The 11,109-nt window shown below is 39.5% G+C and overlaps 2 protein-coding genes across 2 annotated transcripts in view; one reads left to right on the top strand and one right to left on the bottom strand.

Moving 5' to 3' along the window:
* Positions 1-2,172, top strand: part of mark4b (MAP/microtubule affinity-regulating kinase 4b) — a 52,054-nt gene extending 49,882 nt beyond the window's left edge. The window contains 1 exon segment of the mRNA XM_048161974.1: positions 5-2,172. Within this exon segment, the coding sequence (XP_048017931.1) occupies positions 5-338 (334 nt within the window). The 3' untranslated portion in view covers positions 339-2,172.
* Positions 1,872-5,095, bottom strand: ckmb (creatine kinase, muscle b). The gene is made up of 7 exons (XM_048161975.1): positions 4,967-5,095; positions 3,574-3,784; positions 3,299-3,453; positions 3,096-3,228; positions 2,718-3,013; positions 2,426-2,615; positions 1,872-2,336 (listed from the first exon to the last, which is right to left on the bottom strand). Exons 2-7 carry the CDS (start codon positions 3,761-3,763, stop codon positions 2,158-2,160), a joined length of 1,143 nt encoding a protein of 380 aa, XP_048017932.1. The 5' UTR covers positions 3,764-3,784; positions 4,967-5,095; the 3' UTR covers positions 1,872-2,157.
* Positions 5,096-11,109: the final 6,014 nt, after the last annotated feature.

Below are 11,109 nucleotides of genomic sequence, written 5' to 3' on the forward strand. Positions count from 1 at the left end.
ACAGTCGCTATCTATCTGGGTATCAAAAAGCGGCAGAGCCCCGGACCCCCCGATGCGGCTGGGATGTGAGGGTGCGGAGCCCGCGGGACCCGGCCGAGGTGGTTCTGGCGCTGCGGGAGGCGGCGCAGGGCTGCGGTTGCCAGGTCCACCAGGCCGGGCCCTTCCTCCTCTCCTGCACCCATGGAGCCGCTGGATCCCGCGTTGCCTTCGAAGCAGAGGTTTGCCAGCTGCCCAACGGCCCCGCAGAGACCAGCGGTGTTCGATTTAAGCGCCTATGGGGGGCACCGCTTGCCTTTCGGGACATCGCCACCAAAGTGTCCAAAGAACTCGAACTCTGAGGGCAACAGGGGGTGGAGGGCAGGGACAAAAGCATGGGACAGAAAGATGGGATGATTGGAAGTAGCCCCGCCCACACCCCCGCCCCCTCTAAGCCTACAAAGACTGGCACACACACATTGAGAACTGGGCACCTGTTCACACAAAAGCCCTGCTGAAGGAACTCCCTTTACCGGGTCTGTTTTACCGCTGATTTTACCTGGTATCTTAGCCATGTTGTTTTGTAACACCGTTTTTTTTTTTTTTTGCGTGTTCACTCTGTACATTGTCAGTCCTTTTCAACTGCTGCTATTTAACTCATTTTTTGGTTTCTATTCTTCTGCTGTGCTGGCGAGAAGAGTATGTTTTATTTTATCCTCATTTCAGTAACCATATTCACAAAAAAACACGTGATGCCACACCATTTCGAACCGTAGACAACATGCGGAGCCGCTGACAATGCAAGTGCTGAAAGTGATAGCAATTTCTCCTAATTTTTTTTAATGATCTGTCCTTGTTGGTTGTTTTAGCCATCAAACTTGCCAGTGATGCAGGTTGAGTAAGTGATGTCTGCTTTCCTGAGCCTCCTTGTTTTTAGATTCGTCATATTACATGGTCACACCGTAGCACTTTAGGGCTGAGTGAGCAACATCACCTGTTTTAAAGCAGTTCTCCCTTGAAATGGTGCAATTTACCCTGTTGAGCCAAGTTGAGACACAGTGCTCTTTGTGTTGCTCTTGTATGTGTTACGCTGATGAGAAACCTCTGTTATCTTGCCGGAAGTGCACTCTGCTGAATGGCTACAAACAGACTGTTGACTTTGTTTATCTCTGATTTGACATAGTAAGTCCTCATCGTCAAGATTGGAATATGTCAGAGCTGTGCAATGTGAGAAAATGCAAGAATGATTAATACAATATTTGTCTGAAATCCAGTGATTTGTGTGTCTGTTTATTTAGTAGCTTTCTTTCTTTTTGTTTGCGTGGCAAACAAACACTTTTCAAACAGTTTGATTTAAATTTAACAAAGATATTTACATAATGAAGATTTTTAAAATATTAGGAATGTATAACAATGAGGGTATTATAATCTAAAATAATCAAATTAATTAATAATTAAAATTTTCAGTTAGTGAATTAAGTATAAGACATATTTACCATTGTACCAGCAATTTCTTTTAATTTATTGCAGGTTGGAAATTGTGTATGATTTTCAAATATACTAACACATTATAATTCAAGCAATCATTGATCTGGCTTTATTATAACCAAAAGAAATGACAAATCATGTTTGCTTGAATTATTGTTGACTGCCATTGTGCTATTCGGTACAAATAACTGATCTTTTAGTGCCTGTAATGTCTGTTGGTTCAGCTTAGCTGATTGAATTCATAAAGGTGTGCTTAAAGTTTCAATTAAATATTGACGTCCAGTTTTGAGAATTCTGAATAAATTCCCCACAATAATAGTCATAAATGTACATACATAAAATTTAAGTTTGTAGCTGTGTAGAGGTAAAAACCAAGACTTGCAAAGAATGTAAAGACTTAAAACAGGTTGATTGTTACATGGGGCTGTTTATTAACTTTGTACAACCAAAAAAAAATGAGTTTAGGTGAATACAACATAGCTAGGGTTTTCTAGCTATGTGGAGGTTTGATCCCAGGATGTTACAAGAGGAACAGGAAGATAAGGAAAAGTCCAAGAAAAAGAAGACGACAGGAAAGAAAGGAAGGAGGAAAAAAGTAGGAAAAAGGGAGCAGGGTGGATTGTCTCTTGGAAAAGTCAAGGTGGCATGACTGCATGAAAGAACAAATAAAAAAAGAAAAGCACTTTTGCCATTTTACTTCTGGGCAGGGATCATGTCATCGATGGACTCGCCCTTCTCCAGTTTCTTTTCCATTTCAACCATAAGCTTCACACCATCGACTACCAGCTGCACCTGCTGCACCTCGGAGGAGCCCAGACGGTCAGCGTTGGAGATGTCAAACACACCACCGACAGAGGCAGTGTCCACACCACCTGGATAATAAAGGTACGAAGAGTCGCTCAAATAGATGATCACAGTGTAACACTCTGCCATTTTATACGTTCAATGAATTCAAGCTCACCTGTGCCACGCTTCTGAAGACGCAGTCTGGTCAGGATCTCCTCGAATTTGGCATGTGTGCTGAGTTTAGGCAGCTTGACGTGCACACCACCACGAAGGCCGGTACCCAAGTTAGAGGGGCAGGTCAGGATGAAACCAAGATGCTCGTTCCACATGAAACCGTGGTTGTGCTTCTTGAAGACGTCCTCAATCTGCAATATACAAGGAGTCAGGCCTTTGGTTGCTCATCTTTGCATTAGATGGCCAAAAGATTAAAAGTACAGTCTGATTAGGTAGTAAATAATGGGATTTACCTTCTGCAGGCCAACGCAGAACCTCTTAAAGACCTCCTTCATGTTGCCACCCTTCTGCATGGAGATGACACGCAGGTGATCCTCCTCGTTCACCCACACAAGGAAGGTCTTGTTGTCGTTGTGCCAGATGCCTCTTGCGTCAGGCCAGTCGCGGGCCATGCCAGCAGCCAACAGCAGTGGGGACACAGGCTTGTCAAACAGGAAGTGGTCAGCAATGAGCTGCTCTTGCTCCTTGTCAGTCATGTCCTTCAGAGGGTAGTACTTGCCCTTGAACTCGCCATCCAGGCTGTTCAGAGCTGTGAGAGGAACAATGTGAATGTCAGTAAGACCAGGCATGTTGCTTTGTAGAAGTCAGTACATGACATGACTGAGACTCACCCTCAATGGACAGCTTCTCCACCTTTCTACGCTCACCACGGCTGTTGTGGGGAGGCAGGGTGATTCCCTTGATGCTGCGGCCGGTACGCACACGGCTGCTCAGAACGTAGTTGGGGTCAAGGTCATCACCACCCTGCACACAGGAAAACATCAACCATGGTACGAGTAAAACAGCCATGATCATGTAAAGAACTTTAGAGTACCTTCAGGTTCTCCCAGTTCAGATCAGTATGGTGCTTGTCGGTGGGCTTGTAGCCACTGTGACGGTCAGAAATGATGGGGTCGAACAGCTCCTTGAAGACTTCGTAGGACTCCTCGTCACCAGCCACACAACCAACAGTCATGATGAAGGGGTGGCCTTGAGTTAGGATTAAAAGGAAGTGCTTTATATATCTTCAAGAACAAATAAAGTGTTGTTTGTGGCATCTTTGAGAGATCGGCTGCAATGGGGGAACGTATTCAAACATGTTCTGCTTACCAGGGTTGTCCACACCGGTCTGGATGCAGTCATCCAGGGTGAATCCACTGGGAGTTGACTTGCCCCTAAGTTTGTCGTAGATGTCCTTAGTCAGGACCTTGGCCATATGGTTGTTGTGCAGGGAGAGGTCAGGGAACTCCTCTTCCAGAGCAAACTTCATCTTGTGATCGTTGTGGCAGTTCTTAGTCATGATTGCACTTTTTCCGATGACCTGCCACAAGACAAAAGTAAGGCAAATTGGCACCTATAATGTGCTTTTGGGACTAGGATAAGTCTGCAACTCTTGCAGACAGGGCTGTTATCAGGGTGGACAACCAGGAACATTGTCCCAGGCCTACTAAGGTCTTTTATGGTGTAGCTTACTCATTGGACCCAGGAATGAAGGTGAACCAATGGCCCTGCTTGCTGACATTGATGTTGAGAATTACGAACAGCTACCGATTTGTATTTAGACAAGGATAAGCCGCACTAGTATCCATAATAAGATGCCAGCAGTTGCAGAAACAGTTAATGCATACTATATTTCTGGTCCCAAGTAATCTTCAGTCTCTTAGTAACAAAATATGTTGCTTTTTCTAACCAGCACCTCATATTTCTACATGGAGTGGTGGCTGCATAGCTTGCATGCTTATATGCATCAGACAGCAGGTGATATTTTTAGCATGGCTGCCAAACTCCCATCACTCACAGCAGATAGCATTCACCTCTCTAGTTTCTGCTGGGGGTGGAGCATGTACACTCGCCCCATATGGTATTACGTCCACGTCAATTTAGCTTTTGCAAAACTTAATTTCTTTTTAATAATATTCGAAATATCAAAAATGCTTACAGTTTAGGAGTAATAAATCATACTATTCCATTTGTCTATATTCACAGGTTTTGCATAGAGTTGCATACAAAAAGAACGCAATGTCTGAGACATTATAAATAGACTTGAGTAAAATGCATCAGCTATGAACCCCAGATGGCATGACCTTGAACCAAAGTACAACAAGTGTCAAGCACACACAGATCATTCCTGCCATAGACAGCATATCTACTCCAGACTGCTCTTTTGTTAAGCTTCAGAGCCATAATGTATTGGAAAGCTATCAGGCAAGGACAAGCTTTCTGCAGACCTAGCATGAGCAAAGCATCTTCAAAAATATGAAACTGAGAATTTTTAACATTCCCACAATCAAGATAGTTTTTACACAAGAATCCAGAATCCAGTGCATGAGGGATCGAGTCATTAACACCAATGTGGTTTGATTAATTTGAATGGGGAAAAATTTGGATCAACCACACTGTAAGCCGCAATGTATTATGTCCTTTTTTTCTGAGGTTTTTCATGTTTCATCGAGTACCCCTTATTCCCACCCTTTGAAAATCTCTGAACCGTAGCTTAGTTTACCTGTATGGGAGAAAAGGTAACAGTCCTTGGGATCAGATCCTGTTCACCAAGCCAATGTAGGGGTTGCCCAACTTTGCTAGATGTCAGACCTTGGTTTATATACTTCAATGTTTGTTGCCCATTGGCTGCTCGGCTCTTGCATGCTTAAACCTGATTGGACAGCTGCACTCCTTGATAGGGGTTTCAAGTTCTAAAAGGAAAGAAGCTGCATCACAACACCCGAGACGGGCAGACAGCTGTCCTCACCCCCTCACAGTGGCCCGTTCCCAGTCCGTGTTCAGTTATGAAATAAACTCGAAGGCACTGCAGAAGCACAAATTGTCATTTTAATGAATTATAATGCATTTAGTTATTACTTTTATAATACTGTTGTGTTGAGGCCTAGCAAAATGTCTTTGCTACTTACTCCATTTTCTAAAGGAAATTGTAAAAAAAAAAAAAAAAAAAAAAAAAAAAACTAAATGAATCATAATTCATTATTGTTGTAAATGTATGATTTAGAATAGCCTTATATGGTACTTTAATAATATAAAATATTATTTACTTATGAAATACTGTACATTAATGGCTGTTCTCATTAAATAGTAGTTGACCCTGTATTCATCAGTGTCTTGTAATATATACTGAGAGAACGTAAGAGAAGGCATCATGTGTCCCTTGAGGTGAAGACACTTTGTACTGTACAGTACACACTAGTGTTCTCAGTGTCCAGTTAGTGAGCTCGACTGCTTAAAACCATTGCATGCAATATACAAACTGTGACTTATAGCATAATTTGAAAGATTTATTAACTAGATATACTACATACTATATGCTTTCAATACTGTGCATACAGTTTGGTCAATCTAAATTCTAATTCTAAATTGTTAATTTTTCACTTTTTAAATTTATGATTCCATTACTCCTTAGAAATAAGCATTGGAGTCATAAAAATTTGCTTAGTTCTCTCTAAAGCTCACTTGAATTTATTTTAGATTATTAGACATGATGCTATGGTGCCTTAGCGGTCAATCTGATTCTGAAAACTATGTCCTTAGGAGACAACTTTTTGTAAAAACTGTTTTTTTTTTTTTTTTCAAAATAGTCTATATTGCTATCAGAGGTGGGAAGTCCAGGGGTCAGAGAGTAAAAGTCCTGCCATATTTTTGTATTGAAACATTAATGAGATAAATAAGTGTTTAATTGAGTGATGATTGACCATTATTGAAGACACCTGATGATAACAAGCAGAATCACCAAAGGAGAAAATCACTATTTTTAAGTTACCATCATCGAGGTCAGGGTTTGTTTTAGTTGAGCTCTTGACCCTTGACTTTTTAATATTAGATTTTGTTTGGGCAGTTTTAACTACATTAAAACCAACCAGACAAGCAAAGTTGAAAGGTGGTGTTGGTTATGTTTTCACATAATAATTATTTGATCTGAATCATTGAATTCATTTAGAACCCAATCTTAGTTAGATTTACATTATTGATTACAGCAGCACTGTGATTCTACAGCAGAAGATCAACTTTATCAATACAATTATTTTTTTTGAAAGTTGTCCTTATCACAAAGAAAAAGATTTATTTTAGGCACACACAGACATCAAGAATCAGCGTATGAATCTCAATGACGGTGACAAGCAACATTAGAAAACAAGCTACTAAAAAGTCACAGAAAAACAGCAAAATTTAAATAGTGAGAATAAAGAAAATTACTAAAACAATTCAGCTCATAATTTATTCATGCAGCAATGCATGATGGGAGGCATGGATGAATTTTGATTGGTAGCACCCAGAATGCATTGCAACATGCTTTATTACTTCTCACCACTGTTGAGATTCACAGACTGATTCTTGATATCTGTGTGTTTAAATGAAACTTTTTTTTTAAATCAGAACTTTAAAAAATATATATATATTTTTGTATTGTAAAAGTTTATATTTTGCTGTAGAATCACAGTGCTGCTGTAATCAATAATGTAAATCCAACTAAGATTGGGCTCTAAATGAGTTCAGTGAATCAATCAAATAATGATTATGTGAAAACTTAACCAACACCACCTGATCATCTTTTAAGAGTTTTAAAATTGCCCAAACAAAATCAACAACAAGAGCTCAACTAAAAAAACCCTGACCTCGATGATGGTAACTTAAAAATTGTGATTTTCTCCTTTGGTGATTCTGCTTGTTATCATCAGGTGTCTTCAATAATGGTCAATCATCACTCAATTAAACACTTATTTATCTCATTAATGTTTCAATACAAAAATATGGCAGGACTTTTACTCTCTGACCCCTGGACTTCCCACCTCTGATTGCTATTATTGCCCTATGTTGTTATGTATGTAAATTACTTATTGTAAAGTGAAGTCAGAAGGCAGCTGCCTACAAATACATCCACAACCTGATGGTCTTGGAACTAAACCAGAAAACACTCTGGAGTTTTTTGATTAAGTTAAACTCCAGTGTGCATCCATTGGTTCATTAGTGGTTCCCACACTGGAAAATGCTTTAAGAGCACATGACTGAACATATGACAGGTGGGCAGAAGGTTCAGGAACCCTGTGGAGAGGGGGAAAAAACTCTATAACATCAGTGAAGCGACAGGTTTGTGAAGTACAGTACAGAAAGATGGAAGAGGACAAAACTCAACCATCCCCCCTACACTATATTAATACCCAGTGTCCAATTTCACAGTTGCACCCCTGCTATGTGTCCCAAAGTGACAAAATTAGTTTAACCATTATCCCCTTCTTGCTTATCTGCCAGATACTTATTCCTCAAAACATAAACTTATTTGTATCTAGACACTGATGTGATCTAAACTTCTTGTTTTACCTCAGGATTACTTGATATGAAAATAAGCACAAAAAAATGTTACGTCAGTCTATTTTGCTGATGACCAAATATTTGCAAAAAAAAAAAAGCATTGAGTTTTGTCTACTATAGTGCAGGAGATACTTTGGATTTGGTGGAGAAGTGAAGGGTTAAAAGGGGAAAGGAAAAAACTCAAGCTCACAGTCTGCTCCAAAATTAGCAGCCATGCATCCAACACCATAGCATGTCCTAGCAGTGAGAGAGGACAGCCACATAACTGCGTTGCCACCAGCCATGAGATAACGGGGTGAGTGGGGGTCCCCATAAACAGAGAAAACCCCCTCATCTCATAACAGCATACATGTATGTCTTTTAAGAAATGATAGTGGATAGGGGGTCGCTGCACAATGTACATGCAGAGTATCATATCTACATGCATGTTGATTGCATACTTCTAGGTGAATGTTTGAGACATTTATAGAAGGGTAAAAGAGTGATTTGACATAGAGAACCTTCTAAACGTTAGGTCTAGGGTTCTCCACAGCTGTTTGGACAAAAGGTATGTAGATGGGTTATAATGGTACCTTCTTTGGACCCCATGTGTAGGGCACGACCTCTGAAAGCTCTGTGTCAAAAATATAGCCACACTTAACAAGCTCTGTAAACTTCATTTCACTGAAATGGTTCTGAGAACAATTGTTCTTTTTATCTATGACCATAAAAGATAATGAACCTCATTGCTAATAAATGCCCTGCAAATTTTACTTTGGGTTGTTGCACTTGTCAATACCAGTCTGCACATTGTTATATAACTCAGTCAGCTGATTACCTTGAGATATATTTAGTCGAATATGTGTGATGGTCTCTTGCCATTCGATAGTTGTTGTATTTCAGGATTGTACAATGCACATGCTTTCAAACAAATTTACATGTGACATACATATTCAAATTTGGTTTGGTCTCCACTTCAGGTCTGAAAAGTTAACAGTTTAACCCAGCCAACTCAACATTCGAATTAGCAGTCAGTGACAAGCTGCTGGGGCCCAGGCAGATGTAACGAGAGACGTAATTGAGCTACAGTCTGGTTTTAACAGACAGCAAGTTTATTCCATTTGATCTTACATAACTAGTAGAGGTGGGACGTGTGTCCCATGATCGCATGACAAAGGTGCTGGACTGTGACCTTTGTATATTTCACTTTCTACGGTAAAAATGCTGTCATAAAATTAATCTAGCATAAAAAGTTGCTAGTTTTAAACACATTTGTACTTTAAAATGGTGATTTTGGCCTGTATTGCCTCTCAAGGGCTTGACTTTCTTGCATGACAATGTCATCATTTTGATATACTTCATTAACAGTATATTCAAATGATTGTTATAAAATATTTTTAATTATTAACTAGTTTTAATGACCAAAAGCATAATATTTAGCTGTTTCCTACCATGATTTTCCCCATTTGGTTCCATTCTACAGCATGGTGAGAAGACAAGTTAATAAACTCATTACATTTTATCAATTTTTACACAGTTTGTAGTGTCGCCTATATTCGGCAAGCTCAACCATTCAACCCTGTTACCTATGTTGTTGAAAGAAAAAATGATCAAACAAATATTTTCTTTAATTACAGGAAATAAGTTTATCATAAAAGTTCAAGTATCAATAACTACAAACTCCAAACTATCTAGCAAACTTGATTTAGGCTACATTTGCAATCTTACTTTTTCCCCTTTTTTTATTTTATAAAAAACTGACCGTAATCAAAATGCGTGCAGCGGTACGTGTCTGTATATCTTTCTGAAAAAACAACATGGTTTAGCGCTAATGTGCCAGATATGTTCTTGCTTTGCTTTTACTGTCAATATAAAGGTTATAATTTTATATTTTATAAAAAGCTGAGTTTTGAAAGCGATTTTCTAAACGTACATCTGCTGCAATCTCTTCTGTTGAAATCAGAGTTGGTGAACTGGCTTACAGGCACTATGTTTAGTGCTAGGTTGCAAGGTTGTCTCTTTCCCCATGCCATCTCGCCAGATTGAATTGCACTGACTCAGTTATGAGTCCCTCAGTTTGTCCGTCCCTCGCTCTGCCTGTCCATTGACCTCTGCCCCCAGAATTTAGAGTGACCATATTCAAAATTTGTTTATGCATGTGAAATGCATGTTTAATGTCCCACATGTTATGTTTTTCTAGTGCAGCAGTACAGGTCTGTCAATCTTTTTTGAAAATAAACATTGCTGGATAGCATCAAGTCACATGGTTTAGCGCTAATGTGCCAGATATGTTCTCGCTTTGCTTTTACCATCAGTGAAAAGGTCATTGAGCATTTGATTTGTACTGACACTTTGCTGGCTCTGTATAGTATTACATCTCCCACATCTATACAATCAACTTACCCACAGATACCCATTGACTCTTCTCTGTACATGCGCTGTTACAGAACTCCTCCTTGAAAGCACAGCTATTAGAATTAACAGCTGTGCTGTGCGCGTCACCTGGGGTGTGGAGGGGCTTTACACAGACATGTTCATTGAATTCTCTGTGCTTAGCACTGCACTCTCCATAACCTGTCTGCTTAGACCAAAGTCTCATTTAAAGGGTTAGTTCACCCAAAAATGAAAACTCTGTCATTAATTACTCACCCTCATGTCGTTCCACACCTGTAAGACCTTCATTCGTCTTTGGAACACAAAATAAGATATTTTTGATAAATCCGATGGCTCAGTGAGGCCTGCATTGCCAGCAAGATGATTAACAATCAGAAAGGAACTAAAGACATTTAAAACAGTTCAAGTGAATACAGTGGTTCAATCTTAATGTTATGAAGCGACAAGAATACTTTTTGTGTGCCAAAAAAACAAAATAACGACTTAATTAAACAATATCTAGTGATGGGCGATTTCAAAAAACTGATTCATGAAGCTTCGAAGCTTTACGAATCTTTTGTTTTGAATTAGTGGTTTGGAGCATGAAAGTCACATGATTTCAGTAAACGAGGCTTCGTTACGACATAAGTGTTTTGAAATTTCAATGGTTGATGTGACTTTGGCAGTTTGATACACACTCCGAACCACTGATTCGAAACAAAAGATTCATAAAATTGATTTTGAAATCACCCATCACTAGATATTGTTGAATAAAGTCGTTATTTTGTTTTTGTATTCTCACATACGCCTGCCAAGATGAGAAACCACAGTTACTGTATCATTCAGTCTTTCAATCCTTTATTCTACCATCAAATCACTCCTCACCTGCATTGCCTTGATCCTGCTGCCTTCATAAATAAACTTACCACTGTGTTCTTAAGTTCTGCCCCTGTCTTTCCTGTGTCTGTGTATGTCCTG

Source organism: Megalobrama amblycephala, linkage group LG16, assembly GCF_018812025.1.
Source record: "Megalobrama amblycephala isolate DHTTF-2021 linkage group LG16, ASM1881202v1, whole genome shotgun sequence".
In the NCBI taxonomy this organism is placed as follows: domain Eukaryota; kingdom Metazoa; phylum Chordata; class Actinopteri; order Cypriniformes; family Xenocyprididae; genus Megalobrama; species Megalobrama amblycephala.

Coding starts and splice junctions, on each gene's coding strand:
- ckmb (XM_048161975.1), bottom strand. CDS start 3,763: ATGACTAAGAACTGCCACAACGATCACAAGATGAAGTTTGCTCTGGAA. Junction 3,014..3,095: donor GGAGAAGCTGTCCATTGAGG/GTGAGTCTCAGT, acceptor TTCCTCTCACAG/CTCTGAACAGCCTGGATGGC. Junction 2,337..2,425: donor TCTTCAGAAGCGTGGCACAG/GTGAGCTTGAAT, acceptor TTTATTATCCAG/GTGGTGTGGACACTGCCTCT.